This window comes from Aureobasidium melanogenum (assembly GCF_000721775.1).
Source record: "Aureobasidium melanogenum CBS 110374 unplaced genomic scaffold scaffold_2, whole genome shotgun sequence".
Lineage (NCBI taxonomy): Eukaryota > Fungi > Ascomycota > Dothideomycetes > Dothideales > Saccotheciaceae > Aureobasidium > Aureobasidium melanogenum.
Window position 1 is genome coordinate 1,828,357 of NW_024470054.1, and position 21,226 is coordinate 1,849,582.

The 21,226-nt window shown below is 42.5% G+C and overlaps 4 protein-coding genes across 4 annotated transcripts; 2 read left to right on the forward strand and 2 right to left on the reverse strand.

The window, feature by feature from the left end:
* Positions 1-6,631: 6,631 nt before the first annotated feature.
* On the forward strand, positions 6,632-7,390 carry M437DRAFT_39399 (uncharacterized protein; the record flags this gene model as incomplete). Its single annotated transcript, XM_041020006.1, has 1 exon — positions 6,632-7,390. The coding sequence occupies one exon, from the start codon at positions 6,632-6,634 to the stop codon at positions 7,388-7,390; it is 759 nt and encodes a 252-aa protein (XP_040883955.1).
* Positions 7,391-8,735: 1,345 nt separating this feature from the next.
* On the reverse strand, positions 8,736-11,048 carry M437DRAFT_72440 (UDP-Glycosyltransferase/glycogen phosphorylase; the record flags this gene model as incomplete). Its single annotated transcript, XM_041025858.1, has 6 exons — positions 8,736-8,947; positions 8,980-9,856; positions 9,899-10,057; positions 10,162-10,259; positions 10,317-10,360; positions 10,990-11,048. 6 exons carry the CDS (start codon positions 11,046-11,048, stop codon positions 8,736-8,738), a joined length of 1,449 nt encoding a protein of 482 aa, XP_040883956.1.
* A 4,366-nt stretch (positions 11,049-15,414) lies between these two features.
* M437DRAFT_11364 (uncharacterized protein) lies at positions 15,415-15,582 on the forward strand (the record flags this gene model as incomplete). The annotated part of the gene is made up of 1 exon (XM_041018610.1): positions 15,415-15,582. A coding segment is annotated over one exon (168 nt), but the record flags the coding sequence as incomplete, so codon positions are not given.
* Positions 15,583-17,118: 1,536 nt separating this feature from the next.
* On the reverse strand, positions 17,119-19,568 carry M437DRAFT_38898 (beta-glucosidase-related glycosidase; the record flags this gene model as incomplete). The annotated part of the gene is made up of 4 exons (XM_041019911.1): positions 17,119-18,761; positions 18,820-18,871; positions 18,923-19,392; positions 19,442-19,568. The coding sequence occupies 4 exons, from the start codon at positions 19,566-19,568 to the stop codon at positions 17,119-17,121; spliced, it is 2,292 nt and encodes a 763-aa protein (XP_040883958.1).
* Between the last annotated feature and the right edge of the window lie 1,658 nt (positions 19,569-21,226).

Here is a 21,226-nt window from a genome sequence, read left to right on the forward strand (position 1 = left end):
TATGCTTCTAAGAAACTTTTTATTTATTATATATTAATAGTATATAATAGGCCTATAGCTTTATAATACTGCTACTAATATTATCTTTATTATTACTATTATAATAGTCCTTAGGATTCTTATAGGCTAATATATAATTATACTTAGAGATAGTATAAAGATCCTAGTTAATATCTTAATTATTACTATCTATATCTAAGGAGGAGTCTAATAAAGAATTAGAGGATAAATCTATAAAGTTACTCTCTTTATTATCTAAGTTATAGTACTTATCTTTATAGTCGCTATCTCTATGCTTACTATTCTTATATTTATAAGGGGCCTATAAATAGTAGAGAATACCTCTATCTAGTAAAGGGTAATAGTATCTACTATAGTGCTTTTCTATTCTATATAATGTAATATATAGTTTATAAGGAAATTCGCTATTGCTAGTATAGTTCTTATAACCTTACTAGCTTTAGGTATTATATATATAGTAATAGTCGATTAGTTTAGCTAGTTCCTTTAACTACTTAGAAGCAATTTCTTTATAGTAGTATAAAATAGAGATATTATTATTAATTCTAATAGTACATAGCCTACTTCCTTATTTATAAGAGTTATATAGCTTTTTGTTATATATATTCTATTAGGAAATACATCTTCTATATTTAATATAGGAGAGCCAGTAGGTAGAAAGAACACTATTAGGTTTATATAGCTAAAGGGCTTTTAAGTTCTTAATAGCTAGTTTAAGGTGCTTATATATCTTGCCGTCTTTATTAATAAGCTTAGTATACTTTCTAGTATATCTACTTAAGTTCTTAAGTTTACTTATAAATATAGATTTAGATAATAGTTTTTTATCTTATTATAGTAAAAAGATATTATAATAAAGAAAATATACTACCTATTAGTTATATATACTAGAATTATATATAATATTAAAGAAGATATTTTCATTATTTAAGTATATATATATACTGCCCTTATTAACTTTTGCTTTAGTAACAACTACCCTTAGTATAGAAGCTTACCTAGGTATATAAAAGGTAGTAGTACTCTAAACCCGTTATTTAATTTAAGTGTAAATAGTAGTATCTTCTATCTTAGGATATCTCTTATAGTAGTTAGTATATCCACTAGGAGTAAAGATCTTTTTCTTAGCTGCCTAGTATTAGGTCTATAAGAAGCTAATATCTAGAAATATTTTAGTAAAGATATAGAAACGGCAGACTTAGTCTCTATTAAAGAGGTATTTAAGAATAATTATAGCTACTATAGTATCTAGTATTTTCTAAACTAGTTATCTAACTATGTTAGTAAAGAAGTAAGACTTAGTTAGTTAATTAGACTTTTTCTAAGCCTTTTTAACTAGGAAGTATTATAATATAACTACTTCTAATTCGTTAGAAGAGGATTTAACTAGAGGTAAAGCCGTATATAGGTCTTTATCCATGTCTAGTTAATTAGAAGTATTATTATCTAATATTATATTATATCTAATAACCTCTTATTTAGTCTATCTACCTTTAGTAGGTAGAGCTTTAGTAAGCTCTCTTTTATTAACTATTAATAAGGCAACTAATAGATGTAATAGTAAGGAGAGTTATAACTTGTTATTATAAGCTTCTTTATCTTATAGAGATTAGTATTTATAGGTAGAGAGTTTGTTTTTATTAACTATTAATAAGGCAACTAAGTAGTATAATAATTAAGAGTATTATAATTTATAGTTATTAGCCTATCTATCCTATAGGGATCGATATTTATAATAGTCTTATATGCCTATGCTATCTTTAACCTATACTATAGTAACTCTCTTAACTTTATCTTTATTAGAGTTATAAGCCATTATAATAGATTTAGATTATTAACTAATAAAATAAAGAAGATAGCTATATAGTATTAGAAGAGTCTTTCTTCTAAACTTAGGTAGCATAGTAAGGTAAATCTTACTACTAAAGATCTTTTCCTTTAAGAGCTTAGGTTTAATACTGTATAAAGCTTCTTATAGAGTCTTATAGCCTTTAAGGGCTCGAGTAGGGGCTTAGTTCTTTAGCTATACTACATATTTAAAAGCCTTAGCCTATAGTGCCTCTAGAATTAAGGTGTTTAAGAGAGCTTCCTAAGTATGTCTTCTAAGAATATTAGTAATATAACCGGTAAGGTTTATATTACATAGTATTATAGATAACTACTCTCTTTCTATTTAGAAGCCTCTTTTAATAATACTATTTATATAATACCTCTATATAATAGCTATCTCTTAACTAATGCTATTTTTAAGTACCTAGTACTTAACTTTATTACTATAAGGTAACTTATTATTAAAATAATAAGTACAAATAGTAATATTATACTTATACTTAATTTTCTTATAAAGCTATTTTAGCTTCTTTAGTAGTTTGTATCTAGTAGTAAAACATTTAATCTATATATAATAAGTAGTATTATTAATAAGAGTAAGAATATAGTATAAACTATTAAGTAACCGGACTAGATATAGGCCCTATAAATTAATATAAACAAGTTCTCTAATGCATTAAGCTCGGTAGCAAGCTAGCTTATAAGGCATATAATTAACTACCTTAGTTATAGTATATATAGGGTAGATTATTCTAGCTTTAGCCTTAATCTGCTTTTCTATAAGGTTAATACCTTTAGATACCTTTAGTAGCTTTATTATATTATTAAAGCTAAGATATCTAAGTTAATAATACTATATCTAGACCGGGTTATTATAGTTAATTTTAAGAACTATAAAGGGTAGGATTATTTCTAAGGGTATATAGATAGTTTCTTTATCCTTAGATTTATCCTTTATAATAGAGTTATTAATAGATAATATAGGATCTTTATCTACTAAGAGAGCTTAGGTTTTGCTTTTAGACTCTCCTTTCTTAACTAACTCTAATTAGGGTTTATCTTTATCTTCTCTAGAGACTTCCCCTTTTCCTATTTCTATTTCCTTATTATAAAGTTACTATTTATTACTAGAACTATCTTTATCTTAAGGAGGTTATTTATTACTAGAGCTTTTTTTAAAGGATACTCTTTCTTTAGTAGTTTTAGTATTATAATAAGTAAGCATTATATAAGGTAGGAGAATAGGGTAAGAAAGTAGAGCGAGTTATATATAGTATAGACCGTCTATAAGCAGCATAACACTAATCTAGATGCCGTATTTAGTAAGTATAGTTATCTTATCCTTTAACTAGTAACTATATAGGCTAGCCTTCTTAGCAATTTACAATAGAGATAGAATATTATATTAAGTATTAGGGGTATATGCAACATTATATAGCTCTAGTTATACTAGTTAACTATTTCTAATATTAAGATAAAGTATAATAATACTACCTCCTTTAATATAGAGTTCTTTATCGCTTATAGTAGTACCTATAAAAAAAGAGAAAGTATAAAAGTCCTTAAACTATACCTTATTATTTATTATATATAAGCTAGTACTAGAGTCTACTATCTAAGTATTTCCTTATAGATTATTGCTCTAATAGAGTACTATACCTACTAATTTCCTTTCCTTCTCCCTCCTAGTCTAATTCTAAATATATTTCTTAATTAAACTAAAGACTAAGAGTATCTTTAATCTATAGAGTATAATCTAGTTTATTAAATTAGTAACTAAATTAGAAGGAAAGGGTTAGGATAGTATACCTTAGTTAGAGGCAATAATAACAGAATTATAAAGCTTATAATAAAGTTATTACTAAGTATAAAGGTTATAATAGTAGTTATTAAACTTTTCTATAGCCTTAGAGATAGCTAGTTTCTTAGACATAGTTAATAAGGAAAGAAAGGACATTACCTTAGGTTAGTAGTTAGTAATAGCTTTAAGTAAGGCATATAGTACCTACTCGACTATAAGTAGACTAGGATTTAGCTACTAGGGGCTATAAAGGCGACTAAGCTAGTTAATAGAGAAGACTAATATATTATACTTCTAGTTAGGTAGAGGACCTATTAAGTATATCTTATAATATATAATGTCGTACTAGGTATTATCTATAGTGATAATAATATTATTAGTATTAATAGGAATATTATTAAAGGGTAAGAGGTTTAAAGTATTATTATTATTAGTAGTAATAGGGATATTAATAAAAGCTAAGAGAAGTAAGTTATTATTAGGGTAGGCACTAGGAACATAGATAAGATCTAGAATAAGATTATTATTATCTAATAAAGGTAGAGGCATATTAATTATAAGAGTAAGTTATAGCTAAAGTTTAGCATTAACCTAGAAGGCCTTAAAATAGATAGCCTTAAATCACTTATAGTTACTAATAACTATGTTAGTAGTAACTTTTATAGGCTTCTTTTTCTTATCCTTATTCTTACTCTTTTTCTTATCCTTCTTATTATTAGTAGGCTTAGTAATAAGGTTAGTACATAGCTTAGTAAAAGCCTTATTATTAGATTTATCGCTATTCTTACGTAGTTCTAGATATAAAGTCTAGTATTCTTCTTCCTTATAGGTGCTATATTTATTATAGTAAGAAAGAAGGCAATTACTAGGTTTATCTATACTATTATAGTTATTATAATAAGGTTTATTTTTAGACTTACTTAGTTAGTTAGCCTCTATACTAAGAAGTTAGCTATATAATTCCTTAATAGTATTAAAAAGAGAACTAGTACTAGCTAATATATACTAGTAGTTAATAAAGGCTAAGTAGGACTAAGGTAAGCTTTTTAAGATCTTTATAATAATCTAGAGATCTAAGTAGGAGCCCTTAAGCTTATTAATATTAGATTAAAGTAGTATAATATTATTTAAGAATAATAAGATAGTATTATTCTTAGTGAAGTATAGCTTCTCTATCTTAGAAAGAGTAATACTAAGGGCTCTAGTATCTATTATTTAATAAATAGACTTAATTTTAATAAAAGTATTATATAGATTATTAATATCTAAGATTTAAGTGCAAATAGTAGGGTCTACTAATATAGCTAGAAAGCCCTTAGTAAGATAGAGATAAGTATCTTACTTTTTAAACTAATTAAGATTAAGATAGTATTTAGAAATAGAAACCTTATAGTCTTTAATAGCCTCTCTATATGCTTTAGAGGTAAGGGATATAAGAGTTATACTATCCTTACTATCGTTAGGTATATTAGTACTAGAGGTAGTTATAGTAGCCTTAGCTAATCTGCTATAAGTTATAGGACTAAGAGGGATAGTAGTAGGCATAGGCTTAACTAGGCATATAGGTCTTTTAATAATTACCTTGTCTCTAGAGATTAGAGTCTAGAGATTCTTAGTGTTAGTAACGGCTTTAAGATTATAGTGCTATTAAACAAAGTTAGTTTATCTAGTAAGTATCTTAATATATAAATATAAGAATAGCTTAAAAGCTTTAGTAGAAGATAATACTATAGCGGATCTTTCTTAGTATAGGTAGTTACTATAAATACCTCTTTTAAGAAAGGATAGCTAAGTAGTAAAGGACTAGCGCTTAGTATAGGCTTATAACCACTTAAAAGTAGTAAAGAGTAATAGAGTACTTAATTCTTAGCAGTATGGGAGCTAGCTAGCTAATATACCTATCTACTAAATAAAGAACTACTATAGCTACTAATAAACAGAGAGTTAGAGCTATGGCTATAGGGTCTTAGCAAGCATATGCAAGTGGCATGTAGTGCTAATTAATATCCCATAGTGGTTTTGAAGGACCCTAATGACCGTTTCAGATGGGATCGCAAACGTCCCGGATGGGGAACATGGGAACGAAACAAGAGAGAAAGTCTAAGCGTCTTACTCCATCTGGGGTAGCTAAATCCTGGAGTTCAGATCTATTGATCCCAGCAGCCACATCGTCGCCATCGTCGACCCACAGACTGTATGTAAAACACAATATTCCCTCCTACCAGTGAATGATCATCTGCATACACTCAAGCGGCCATACCACGATCAAATCCTTTCAGCCATGTACTTAGGCTGTCCATGTACAACATCGCGAGATGGAAATGCTATATAAGCACCTGCTTGCCAGTGTCAAATCCACATCATACCATCACATCTTTCTTCTGCCTCCATCTCTACTATGCATTTTGCTACCAAAATGTGGCAGGCTTCTATCCTTGCTGGTCTCAGCGCAACTGCTCTTGCTCAGACTGTTATAGTGGATCTGTACCCCATCGAGTATGTCTGCAATGGATCCATTGCTGTGACCTCTACTAGGTTCGTTATGACTCCAAAGAGACTTTCACATGATATTCTAATCTCCTCGAAAGCACCTCGAGCCGCACCAACGGAGGATTGTATCCTACCGACCCAGGCTATTCGACTACTACGCTTCCCGGAACCCGCAATTCGACATACACGAGCACTGGTATTCCTTCTCGGTCTGGAGATCCTACTCACGTTGAGGTCTTTACTCCAGTGAACTATGTCTTGCGCACCACTACTCTTCCAGTTGGCCAGTCGGCTTACACCAGTTTCGTACCCCCCTCCGGCACTGTACCTGGCACTGAAATCATTGGCATTACACCAACTGGTTCCGTCTCACCGAATGTTTCCCCATCGAGCTCCAGCTACTCAAGCTCAATGTCTCCAAGCCCATCAAGTTCTAGGTCTTCAAGCTCAATGTCTCCAAACCCATCAAGTTCTAGGTCTTCAAGCTCAATGTCTCCAAGCCCATCGAGCTCTAGCTCGTCCATGCCTTCGTCAACATCTTCGAGCTCCACCTCTATGTCTCCGAGCAGCTCTACCACCTCGTCTCAGACTCCAACCAACACGCCTGACGTCAGCTGTGACAACCAAGGTCTTGCATACGCCGTTCAAGACAATCCCTACAGAAACGACTACAGTTCATCTGACCCATACTCTTCTTTCAATGCATCATATTTTCAGACAGCACCGGTGGAATACGAGAGCACCACGACCAAACTTGGATTCAACGCCTCAGACGGCTCTCCACCTCAGCAAGTTTACGGCCAAGGTCCTGACTTTACCACTACGAACATCACCATCAACAACCGTGGTTACCTATACGCCAAAGAATCTGGAAACTACACATTCACCGCGCCTAGCGTCGACGACATCTTCCTACTTTGGCTGGGGCCCAATGCATACAACAACTACACTCGAAGAGACGCCAATCTGGTCCAAAACTATGTTGATCCTAGGCTTGGTTCAAGTGCAACGACATACAGCATTAATCTCACCCAAGGAACCTATACGCCACTACGTTTCATCTACGCCAATGCTCAGCAAGGCGGGAACTACGAGCTCAAGATTACTGCACCTGATGGTAGTACCATTATTGACAGTTCGACCACGCAAAAGAGTCCTTACTTGGTGCAATACTCTTGTGATGGATCAGCACCTCGTTTCCCTGCCTTCGGTAACGATGGACCAGGCTCTTCTGCCAGTACCAAGTGATCTTCCTATAGTAGCCCGTCGAGCTCGAGTCCCATATCAATCATGACTCGCACCACCGCTCTCAAGTCAGTCTATCAAACGACAATCACGATCACTCAGGCCTCTGGTGCTACAACATCTGAGGTTGTGACATCACTGATCTAGCTGGCGACTTTGTTTCATCCGCAACCGAAGAGGCGGTGGATGAACAGCTTGTGTCGAGTTGTTCTAGTTCGCCCGATACTTTGACATGTTGTGCCTGATAGAATTAGTACATAAAGCGAACTCTAGGTAGCACAAGTATAGCCTCTATAATTGTAACACTTTAAGCTCATCAATCTCCTTGAATATTTCTACCTGTTTTGCGAAACATGCTTTTGTTGTCGGTCAGTGAGGCTCGACTGCAGGACAAGCTTATACAAGTTTAATCAGAGCCGCAGTGACTTTTTGGCCAGAGATAGAGCTGTCAGGAACGGTCTCTGAACGTCACAGATAACGTTACAGATGTTTCATGAAACATGAATTGAGAATTTACAAGTCGTTAACTGCCGAAGATCATCATCTTCCAAGATGTTGAATGTCGAAAGTCCCATCTTCATCTCGCTCGTTCCCATCCTTACATCTGAACTTACTAGGTGTCTGATCTGCCGTATTGTGCACAGCCACCACTTGAAACCAGATGATAAGGACAAAAATGGTAGTGTGTAGTCTGGTTGTCGTTGATCCACTAGTTGTATGTAGATTTACGGTTGACTTTGCTGCTTCCCCGGATGAGAAGGTGCGAAACATATTTGTATATCTTCTTGCATGATAAGCGTCTATGAGTAGTCTTATTGATACCGCAGTGGAAGTCTGCGCATGGCTGTTGGGATATGTGAAGCAAGCCAACCTCTGATCTTCGTTCGGCTGGTTCAAAGCTGCTTATGTCGACCCCTTGCGGCATCTTTCGGTCCGACGATCCGGATTCAGCTCGACAGACTGCATCTGATACTAGCAATGGACGTCCGGTTATCCTCTTCGTGAAGGTTGTTAGATCTCTAGCTTTAGCCTCGTTGGTCAACGTGCCCAGGTTCTGTCAACACCTTAGTTTTGTGCTGTCTCATACCAACGGTCACACAACTAAAGGTACTTGCAGGGTTGAATAGACGAACGAACCATACGATGGCGATGCATCTTCTACCAAACGATTGGAAAAGACATCTCCGCGTTATCAAGATGTTACGCTCAGACGGAGTGGTCCAGGAAGACTGTCCCCCACATTGTCGAATTGAGATGAGCCGTGGACTGTCTTCGACGTAGCAAGATGACCACCATCGGGCAAACTTGTTTAATGAAGAACAACTTAAAAATATCCTGTCTCTGAGCATTATTTCCCGAACAATCTTGTGCGGAAACGAAAAGCAGTGTAGATCGCCCGACCTATATAGCTCATACCTGCAACAACGATCAGACTGGTGCCCAAAGTCAGTAATCGCAGGTCCCATTTCTTCGCTGTCCACGTTGACATCCGCATATCAGCTGTTTGCAGGTATCTAGGGTGCATCTCCTTACCATCCAGGAATCGATATCGATCATGGACTGCTCAATCAGGTCGGCAGCAAGATATCTACATCTTGATGCAATTCTTGCAACGCCCTTCATGCGCTTGAGATTTTGTGCGAATCGACCATCCTGATCGCCCACGATGAGCGCAATGCTGTCGCATATTTCACAAGAAGTGTAATGTAGCTTGTCCAAAGATAAACCAACGCCCGCGCTACGCAAACGAGCACTATTTCTCAATTGGTCAAAGAAAAAGCCGAGAGTCAGGACTGGAACACCGTGGTAGAGTGCTTCGTTAGCAGAAGAACTGCCTCCGTGAGTCAAGAACAACACGGTGCTCTTGTGTTCTGAGATCGCGTGCTGAGGAGCAAACAAGGGGAACATAATATCTGAATCTGCTTGGTCAAGTATTTCTCCAAGAGTGCGGGTTTGTTGACCTGCACGAGTGAGGCTCTTATTATAGTGAAATTCTTGTCGAGGAGAATGTCCAACAGCCCAGATGACGCCGTCAATGTGGCGATCGTCGAGCACTTGAATGATACCATCAAGAATTTTGGCAACGTCTGCGCCTTGCAGGATTATGTGTGTTCCCAAGGCAACATGAAGTACCCGCTTGTGCTGGGCTAGGGACTTCGCATGCTTCTCGTCAAGTTCATTGTAGCTGTCGGCTAGGATGGGCCCGCATGGCACAATCGATGGCGGAAGATCCTTGGACACCTCCAAACCGAAAAAAGAGATCACAAGAACGAGATAGTCAGGTTTAGAAACTGAGGGGCTTTTGTGCGTCACACCGGCTTTCATGCGCATTTGCTTCGTCCATTTAAGCCATTTTATGAGCGAAGGCAGTGCCCAGAATAACACCATCTCATTCTTTATGCGCGATGCACTAGGTGCACGTTCCGAAGTGAGGCTCATATCGATTTGAAAGCCCGGCTGACCAGAGATCTAAGATACAAGAGCCATCAGAAATGGCATCTGTGGCCATACAATCGCAATAGGTATGCCGAGCTCGACCATCGTGTGTTTGACAGCCGCGTCGGCAAAGAAGTCGGCGATGGTGAAGTCAGGACGACTAACAGGAGTCAATGCCATCTCCTTGAGATGAAGATAGGTGTGCGTCCAGTACGAGTCCCAGAAATAATTCGACTTCACATGATGGAGCTCAGCCCATCCGCCGGGCTCCATGGAAGCATACGTCGTTAGTGTGCTTCCGTCTCCTCATCTGATGGACCTGGGCTGAAAGAGTGCACAGTTTTAATGAGGGGACAATACTTGGCCCAATCCTCTTGGCCAGCGTTTGTAGCAAACTCTGCAACATGTCCCCTTTCCGCGAAGACTTTACATAGCTCTAGAACAGGTGCCGGTCATGTGTTAGATTCCGTCTGTGACGTCGCTTAATACTCACCCGCATGGGTGAAGCCTCCGGTAATCACAACCGCTAATATGCGTCTTGGAGAGTCATTAGATTGACGGATATTCTCGTCTCTGACGGCTATTGTTGATACAGATATGGAGCTCGAGGTACTGAGCAGTCGCCAACGCGTCACTATGCCACCGTCGCAGGACCCGGATGCGTTCGGACAAAGGAAAAGCGTTTGGGTGTCAGAAGACGCTTGATGGAAGCAAACGACACAATGACAGCGTTGAGAATATGATGGGAGTTGAGAGCAGCGGTTATGTGTATAGCCTAATTAGGTTGTCGATGAGTTGGTGTAGCCCAGAAGTGCCAAGCTATCACGCCACCTTCGGGTTGGGGTCTTGGACGTACAACACCACAACACGTCGCGACTACTTCATGAGAAATTGACCTGGTTCAGAAAAAATGCTAGATAGCACTGTGTAGGCACATATACGGTAGGTACATGGAAAGGATGTATTTCCTCCGAAGTTTATCTTTGACGCGCGTACAGGCTGCGTCAATCGGGAACAATCAACTTTCCTCTCGGTGTCCTCGCGCCATCAGGTCGATTTATCGCAATTCGTCTATTCGTATGTGGCTGATAAGATGTGTACATGGACACAATCGCTGAAGTCTGCTGGAATTGAGCGACAATTTTGCTGACCTACCATCAACACACATTAGCACGTTCGGTCCGAGGATGCGTGAGAGAAACAGGTTGTAAGCACTCATCGCCATACAACACCTCGCAGAGAGCTCTGCATCCTTGCAGATTGGTGGACCAGCTGCACGAGGTCTAGCAAGATGTCCCCACTGGACTTGCAGGGCGTCCAAGCAAAATCATTCACAAGAACAATATCCGCGTCTATATTCCCCGTTGGACCGCGAATCTTATCAGCGATCATGTCTATTCAATCTATAGGCTCACGCCTGCATTTGTCATCGGCTTGAGTTGCAGCTTTCTGAAGTTGCCACAAATCCTTCAGATCTTTAATCTGCTCCTTGAGGGAAATGCTCGTCCAGGGAAATGCTCCTTGGGGGCAATGACGCCAGGCCGTGAGTCTGGAAGGCTGAGCGCCCCTGAATGAGCTTTGCCAAATGGTGTACGAGCATCGATCATGGATGATGTCGCAGCTGTTATGAAGGCTCTCGAGTAAAAGCGAATCGCCAATTTTTGCCCAAGTACTGCTTGTGGTTCGTATTCACTGGCCAAGAAACACAACGGTATGGCCTGGGCCGTGCCACGTTCCTCAATAAGGAAAAACAGAATACAACCAAAAAGGAAATCGCACCTCGTGAGATACCAAGAAGATCTGGCATATAGTGGTTCATCTACGATATCCTTCCGATCCACCACACTCCCACTCCTGAGCGATAGTGGACGACGGACGAGATATCCTTGTAAGTCGCTTTTCTGTATATCTTCCAACCAATCTGTACTGCTCGTAGACTGACCGATCTCATTAACCTTTTCTCGTAGTAGAGATCACGTTGCTATCTATCACTGGCCGCTTGAGCGATAAGAGTGCTGCAGTCTGGATTGGCGATATCGCGTTGTTCGACCCAAAGAACGGGGTAGTCGGTGCCTTCAACATGTGACCACTTGTCTGTCTCAACTTTATGGTCGCAAAAGATTGATGCTAGCCGTCAGGCCTGGACCGATATGGACTCTCGAGACACCATAGCTGGTTATCTCGAAACGAACGTGGCGATTCGTAGTCGCAGTTCTTCAACTGTGACTTTTTGCGGAGATCGGAGTTGAACTTATCGAAGGGGAGCTGAGATTGTACCGCTGTCAATGAGCTTCGTGCTTCATTGACTGCATCTGGTGTCTTTCCGCGAACAGCCTCTCATTCAAGCCATCTCCATATCCGCCCTGAAGTGCCCAAGGGCTATACTGGAACTCGTTCTGAGAATGAGGATGGTTCTCTATTCTTCCTCTCGGCCGTGAGCGTGCGATTCGACTTGTACTAAGCTGGTTACAGACTACTTCATCTAGAAGATGGACCTTCCTGTCTCATGCTATCAACCATTCATCCCACTCTGCCCCAAATCTCCGGCCCCAGACCGCGAACGAGTGGGTCGCCAGATTGACTGTTTGAGATCCATCCCCACTCTGCTCTAGAAGGGCTCTTTCAGCCGGACTCGTACATCGGACAGCACCTTCTTAGCTACTTCTGCGCTTGTGCGTAAGACACCGTTCAAGCATATCTAGATGTGTTGAATCTCTCGTTGCGCAAGATCGACAGCCGTCAGATCTCGTCCAAATCCATCAATGGTTCCCGTGATCATGTCGCTGGAGAACCTATATTCCTCTATACGGAACTTTGGCACTCGGTGCCGTTCAGCTGAATCTCGCTCGACTGGGTCCCACAACTGATCGTGCTGCCCGCGGAGAATGAAAGCTTAGGTCACAACGAGGAGAGTTGTTTCGAGCACGCGCACGCATGAAAACGTGCACCAACAAAGTCAACATCTACAAGATGCACGAAGTATTGAATGGTAACTGCCTTGTAATGATAGAGTATTGTTGCAGATATGAGCTGTGAACCTGTTCTGTCTTTCAGCACCGTCCGTCAGGAATCGAGATCATCAACTGTGGTTCCACAAACGACAGCCTTATAGTTCCAAATTCGCTTACTTGACATATCTCCTCAATCCCGACCACCAGTTATTCAGCACTGACTCTGCCATAAAGCTGCACAAACGCGAGGTTCAAGCAGACATCGTTTGTGTCAGATGACGGAACAGAATGCTCAACAACAGATCGTGGTTGGCCGCTGATCTTGAAATAGGAGTATCGGAAGGAATCTCTTTCACTGAAGATATGGAATTGTTGTGACGTTCATTGCAGCCTCAGGATCATGTATTTCGCAAGTTTCAGACTTGCAGATACCAAGCTTTGCAAGCTCAACGATCGATGATGAACCCAAGTCTATTCAGATGTTGGGGAAGAGTTCGCGACGGACGAACTAGTTGCGGCCGATATGAGATCTGTGCATGGCGACTGTCAATACCTGTCCGCGACGACCGCTCCATCTGCTGTGCAAGACTCATAGTAAGAGCCTGGAAACATTTTGGCGAGGAGAAATGTCTTGGCGAAGAATATACATGTATACATGTTCTGACGACCGAGGGCGTATATATGTGGTAATTGTCAGAGATCGAGTTGTCCTACCTACCGACCTGATGCTACTGTATCATCAACGTGCTTCGGGTCGCTTAAAATGCCAGCATTGTGCCAGAGTCGTATTTACAGTTGTCTCGGTGAAGACTATTGTACCTCATACGGATGTGTGAGGTCCCGAGAAGGGTTATATCCGGGGCTGAATCAAGGTTCAGATTCGGCGCCTTCCCGAGCAGACAGAAGTCAACGCTGGAGCGATAGACCATGAATGGAAGTTATATGCTCGGTCTCCCTTGCCGGCTCTCGGTCCGACAGGGACTGTTCGGAAGCTGAAGCTGATCATACTACTGTACATCTTGCAATTCTTCTGGATACCTTCGATCGTCTACAGAGCATCATACACCTTACGACTCTTCGACGAATACTTGTGGCCGCCTACAGTACCCTCTCCCAAGCCAATGTCTTACGTGAGTACGGCAATATTTGCATTGCATACCTTACCTGAACCATACTAAGCAGTCTTCGTGTGTCTTGCAAAATGTCGCATCGAATCGCAGAACTGAGGTATGGCCATCAAGGTAACTATCCATCTAGAATTGCACCTTCCCATGTGATCAATTGCGCGTTTTTGGTACGGTTAGACTACAAGCAGGCAGCGGTACAGTGCATTAAGTTGCAGCTTGATACTCGTGGAGTTTTCCTCACACCATGGCGCAATTGCAATTCTAACGTTAAAAGCAGATCCCACGTGTTTATGCAAATTCAAACCCAAACAAGGTCGTGCCAAAGGATGCTTCACCTCCGACGCCGGCCGGCAGCTGGAGCCCTACGACTTATATGGAAACATAATTTTTTTCAATTATCACTATGGGAATTAAACCATGATGCTGAATATTATAATTCTTTCAACACCGAACCTCGAAAGGATTGTATCGTCTTTTCAAGTAACCTTGGCATGTCCATCTTCTCGTCAACGGTCAGGAGGTAATGCGAGGCGATCCATTGGTCATTGCTCTGGAGGTGCTAACGCCACCTTGCTCAAATCCTTACGTTCATCCAAACCGTCGCGCCTTCCCATTCTCAGGCGAGCGCCTCAGGATGGACGATCACCGAGCCAATAGACTTGCGCGGGCCATCTCCGCTCCGTTCAGGTCTCGCCGCGACAGCATGTTAAGCTCACCGACGTTGGGCTTGTTTCAACAAGGCTATTGATGACAATGTCAGTTGGGTTCGAGACTACGCAAGTCTCGACCCGGCTGGTTATCAGCATTTCAAAGGTAGAGAGTTCAGCCTTACAATACTGCAAAGTGATGAAGTGATATATTGTGCCATCGCCCCGTCCACACAGAGATGACATTATCGACATCAGTACCGACATCGAGATATCTCAACATGGATGCTTACTATCAACTACCTATGGCCTGGACATATTCAGAAGCTCCTATCAACGCCGATTCGACGTGGAACAACGAGTGGAGCTTCGTTCCATCTCCCAGCATCCCGCCAAACACATATTGTATGACCGTCAGAAGATTTTGCACTTGTATGCAAACTGACTTGACGATAGCATTCCCGTCCTATCAGCATAGCCAACTATGTTCGTCAAACACGAGTTATCTGATCAACCAAATCGACCCTATCGCGTCACTATCAGACCAATATTCCCTCAACAAGACTACCACATACGCTTCAGACCGCCGGGATTCTTGTTACAATCTGATGGATGCCTGGACAACCTGTAATGTTACCAACGCTGGCTATTCAGTGGACACTGTTGCCGCACAACCAATAACCACTACCACTACCATGCAGGGCGTATATGCATCCACTCCATCTCCAACAAGTCCGAGTTTCTGGAGTATGCAGAGCCCCTCGAGTGAACCAGGTCTCCTGAGCAATGATACTCCATCACCCCTTTCTGACGACGCTGGATCGCCTGCAACGAAAGCATGTTCACCATCAGATTCAAGTCGAACATGTTACGATCACGGCTGCGACGGACGTGTTTTTTCCTCCCGCAGCAATCTTCTACGTCACCAACGCGAACGCGCACCGCATGCACGACTATTAGCGTGTCCCATGTGTGGTGCAACCTTCTACAGACTTTGGACCAGAGATTACCACGTCAAGTCAGCAAGATGTCAGAAGATGTGGCATCGCCATCAACGCTATCGCGAACAAGCAGATTTTGTTGCAACTTCGCGCCAAAGGCTGAGACGTTCATACATGCCTGCTGTCTGAATCTTCTAGACGTTGTCAAGGCGGACAGCCCTCGAGCTACTACACCATGTATAATACCAATCACATCGATTTCTGGAGATCTACATTTTGTTCTGGGTATGCAGATGAGGTGTTTCATATTTCGACACGATCTTTTCGACTGCATCTGCATATACTGTTTTGATACCTTGGAGTTCGGATGGATGACACACTCTTTATTTACGCGATGATACCATTTCCAACCTCCTTGTGGGTTGAACGTTGTCACGATTACATGTATAGACACATAATATTCTTAGAATCTAAATGATGTTCATGCAAAAATCTCGCTTTTCATATCTCCATGATTACATCTCTATCCAAAAAAATAAAAAATAAAAAATAAAAATAGAAAAAATAACTTGCATCTCCCCGACTTTCGAGGACCCTGTACCCTTACCCTGAGAAGATCATCAGCACGAGACCCTGACAGTGACTAGGGAGATGAAGAAGACGAATCAGATCCCAAGAGGAGTCGCGGTCGGACGGCAGCCAGTCACATTCGTATCCAGCGTATTCGGCTCCAATACCAAGAAACAAAGTAAAACCATGACCCTCAAACCCCTCGGAAGATGCGGGATCGACAAGAAATTTTCGGAAGCCTGAATACTTTTGCCCCATCTCGGACCCCTCGCATAGGGATCCGAAGGTGGAGTTAACGCATGTTTCACCCCCGGAATCGTGTGTTTTGATTATGCTTATCATAGTTTGCGTTTTTGCAGATCCCCCCCCTTTTGACCATTCAAACAAAAACCTTGCGCAACATCAGCAGGACAATTTTTTCTGTTTCAGAGTCGAGATCTGAGAGAGATGTTTTCGTATGTCGATCCGTAAACGAACGTTCTTTGGTCCGTTGTCGCAAGCCATGCATTCGGCTAAGTAAGCCATTCGCTGCGTCAACAAAGCCTTACAATTCTTTTTCGGTTTTTTGAATCAGTGAAAACATGCTTTTGGGGGCGCTTTTAAATCAAAGGGGGATACTGTAGCAGTTTCATAGCTCTGAAAAGGGAATTTTTCTCATGTCGATCCGACATCTTCTGACACAAAGTCGTGGTATCCGCCAGAGGTATGCAAATTCCCAGTCGCGATCGCAACGCAAGATCCAGCCTCTTGGTAGCTCACGAGGTGTCCACGACAGGTCATTACGTCGCGAGACACGAAATGAACGGCTCGCGATATAGAATTCTCCAAGGATCACATGATGGAACTTGTATGGTCAGCGGCCATTCCTGCCGAAAGCCGTAACTCGGCCCCCAGGAGTTTGCAAATGGCCCATGGAGTTAACTCCGTTGATTGCGTAAAATCACTCCAAATCCGTGTCTTTGCTTAGACATCTCAGACAATGACATGTAGATGGAGATCGAGACACGAGCAAGCTCTTCGGAAAAGGAGGTATTTGGTTTCGTGCACTTGTGTCTAGCATCACACAGTGAGACTACCCTCTAACTTGACATCTCTACTACTGGCACCGATCCAAAGCTTATACGTTCCGGCTTGCAACTTCCACTGCTGAGCCACCACATCCCAAACACTCAGATCCCTTCTCGTGAGAGGAATATTGACTCTCTTGGTCTGTCCAGGCTGCAGGGGCACACGATCAAAGCCTCTCAATTGCTTCTTAGGTGCACCTGGAATGCCCACATAGACTTGAGGGACTTCGTGAGCAAACGTCTTGCCAGTGTTAATGACGTCGAATGAAACCGAGAAGATCTCGTCCCAGAGCTGAGGGTGACCACCAGGGACAATGGCGACGTTTGCATTGGGGTAAGGAGATAAGTCTCCATCGGCCAATTTTGCCGTGTGCAGTTTGGAGTAGTTGAAAGTGGAGTAGGACAACCCAAAGCCGAATTCGAATCGTGGAGTGATGTTGTAGTGGTCGAAGTGGCGGTAGTCGATGTATACACCTTCCGAGAAGGTGGACTGAGGATAAGGAGCAAAAGAGATGGTGGAATTGAGAAGACTGCCGTAGTCTTCTTCTTTCTTGGCGACAGTGTAGGGAAGGCGGCCAGAAGGTGAGACGTCGCCATAGAGAATATCTGTTAGCGAGTGTCCTGATTCTTGACCTGGAAGACCTGCGAAGAGCACGGCGGTAATGTTCTCATGGCCAATCCACTCGTCAACAACACGAATACCAGCACTGTGAATCACAACAATGGTGTTTGAGCAGTTGGCGGCGACGTTCTTGATCAGGTTGTCGCTGAACTCGTCCGCCAAGGTTGTGCGATCGAAGCTCTCGGATGCGTAAGCGTTGACAAAGACCAAGCAGGCATCAGTGTTGACGTAAGGCGGTGTGGGATTTTCTGAGTAGAAGTCCCAGCGAAGAATTCCCTTGTCTTTGGCGATACGTTCTTGGATGGCTTGGAAGGGTGAGATGACGTATGGAGGTGTGCTACCACCAGACCCTCCGCCAGTGATCATTGTGCCGTTGAAGGTGTTCCACCCAAAGTTGACTTCGTATCCACCACCATATCTTGTAGGATTCTGCCAAGGGGATGCCTTCACGGTTGCATCATATCCATATACTGCCAAGAAGCGAGGGTTCTTGAGAGGTAGAGTGTTGTTGACATTCTTGACCAAGACAGTGCCTGCAGCGCCAATTTCTCTGATCAGATCGGAGTGGTCGTCTTGAACGTTGACGGGCTCCTGAAGTTGTAGATTGCTGTGCACAGCTGCGGTTGGGAACCCATTGCCCTGACCAACATAGAAGAATGAAGCCAGCTGACGAGTGACCATATCATTCAAACGATCAATGGAGACAGAGCCATTGTTGACTGCCTGTGTGAGATTGCCACCCCAGAAACCACCATCGGGCATGACAAGATCGAGACCAGCATTCGCGGAGGCGACACCCGAGTGTTGTGCTTCCCAATCGGACATGACGAAACCAGAAAAGCCTAGTTCGGTTTTGAGGACTCCATTAAGGAGTTTGGAGTTCTGGCAACCATAGGAGTTGTTGGAGCGTTGGTAGCTGCACATAACACTGCCCACGTTCTCTCGCAGAGCATCCATGAAGGGGTAAACGTACAATTCATGCAGAGTTTTGTCGTCAGTGTTGGATGACATGGCTAAGAAGATGTCAGCTTCAAGATCGGCTTTGATTGTTGAACTGGAACTCACCTTCACCTTCCCCAATCGCAGGGTTTCGGCGGAATTCTTCCTCGTTGAGCAGCCAGTGCTAGGCAGTTGTCAGTACGTGAATATTTCTTTCTTTGCGTTGTGTTTGTACCTTCGCAGTAGCGATGACGCCAACATCCTGAATACCTCTAGTGATAGCTCCCATACCAGCACCAGCAAGATGAGGATCCGCAGAAAGACCTTCCCAGTTCCTGCCTCCTCTGGCAACCCTTCCCAACGGTCCTGCGACAGGCCCAAGAGCAATGTTAATACCTTTACCATGATACTCCTCGCCCAAAGCACGGCCGTAGGCATACATGAGATCCTTGTCGAATGTGGCAGCAACATGAATACCAGCAGGGAAAGCACTGACAAATTCCTGACCACGGATACCGTCTGGGGCGTCTGAAAGACACATTGGCTTGATACCTAGACGAGGTACGGCACCAGTGTTGCCGACGCAGGTTCCAGTGAATCCGCGAGTTACGTTGACCTTTTCTTCAAGTGTCATTTGAGCAAGGAGGCTGCGTGCTTGAGCATAAGCATTGGCCCATTGAGGGCTACTTGAGCCATTGCCGGCAGCTGTAGACCATGTTAATACTGAACTTGGTATCAAAAGCACAATTCTTACGGGAGGGATAGACCGGCGGACTCTGTCCATAGTAAGGATCAGACACATTGGTATAGCTCCATGAGGTGTATGCTGCGGCAGGGCTTGCCAATGCTAACAAAGCATTGACTGAGAGACTTGACTTCATCGTTAGAACAGAATATGGTTGACCTAGGCTTCGAAACGGCGGATTTCAAGCATATTAAGTACTCGTTCCTGGCCGTCCGCCAATGCAACGACAATCCATGATAGGGCAACATTCACATCTTGGCTCAGGCTGGTTGCCAAGATTGTGGATGTATAGCGGGGACGATCTTTGCGAAGGTGGCTTAGAGTAGCGACTACGACGAGCCATGGAGATGTGCCGAGCGAGTCATGGCTTTCGGAGTCATACCAGCCATGTTGTTCGTTCATGACCTACTAGGGATCTAAAGCTCATTTACCAATGCTGCAAGAAGGCATAAACTAGAAGGCAGGGAAAGAACACGAGATTCAAGACTGAAGAAGCGAGAGTGGAGGTTGGGAAAGGCGTTCTCTCCGCAATAGAAGTGGGGTGAGGTTGCAGAACAGGGAGGAGCGATGCGGGGCCGCCATCGGAGAACTTCCGAAGAGGGCAACAGCCGGCCTGTTCCTTCCAGAGGTTTGCAAGCAGAGAACCGAGTGAAGTCACACGTTTTGGTATACGACTGGCACTTGAGTGCAAGCATTGACGCCAACAATCGCACGGACAGACACACTGATGGAACGCAATCAGACTATACAGACAAGCAATGGCAGGAGTTTTGTGTTTATCCTTCTTGACAGTACTAAGACTTGTCACACCAGCCTTGGGATATATGTATGGACGGACACTTCCCAAGGATGAAGGTCATGAGGCAGAGTACATTAGTAGATATCTGTCGCCATCTGTCGCCATCCGTCGTCAACAGCAGTCCGATCTTGCTTCTACCATCCCTGCGCCTTTGTCTGATCGCATCATATGTCGTACTTTCAGTGAAGCACGACACCAAACCTGAGTGCAATCAATTTGAGTAGCAAATATCCAAGTATTTCTTGCACAAATCTCTCCCGACAGTTCTCCAAATCAGTCTCATGATCCTTCTCCGTTCGAACACGCCTAGGGAGAGTCCGCGGACCTGCTGCTGCAACGTCGGAAGCTCCGAAGCCTTGCTGCAACTATAAATCATAACATATCCAGTCTGCTCACTATCAGTATTACTTTATTCTTCTTCAATATTACCACATTATGCTTTCTTCAGTCCAACGTTCGCGGCCTGCCTTTCGCAGTTATCCATTCCCGCATGAACCCACCCTACACTGGAGAAACTACAACAATGGATCTGGAAGAAGAGGAGCTATGGGTGGCTTACTCAAAGTTGCCCTCGTCGGGTCCTTAACCTACTTTGTTGCCAAAAAGATCATCCAGTGAGTCCTGACAAGCCTCAATCTCTTGTGGTGAAATGCTGATTCACCATCTGATAGAAGTACCAAATCTTCAGCAAACAAACAAGACTAAACATGAGCACGCATGAACATTGAGAAGATTCGAGATCGCTCCAAACCAACCAGCATTTATACCCGCCACAACAGAGCAAGGTTATCTTTCTGGAATCTGGAAATCTAGACAGAAGCATTGGAAGCGTTCAAATTCGGAAGTGGACCCTTGACAGGAGACCCTGCGCCTCGTCTTTCGGGGTTCTGATAACGACGATATAACTTAGTCGGGAGCTTCAAGCATGTATGGGGAGTTTTATTTCGAGCGTCTCTGGTTGATTTTTGTCTTCCTAGACAAGGATAATTACCTCT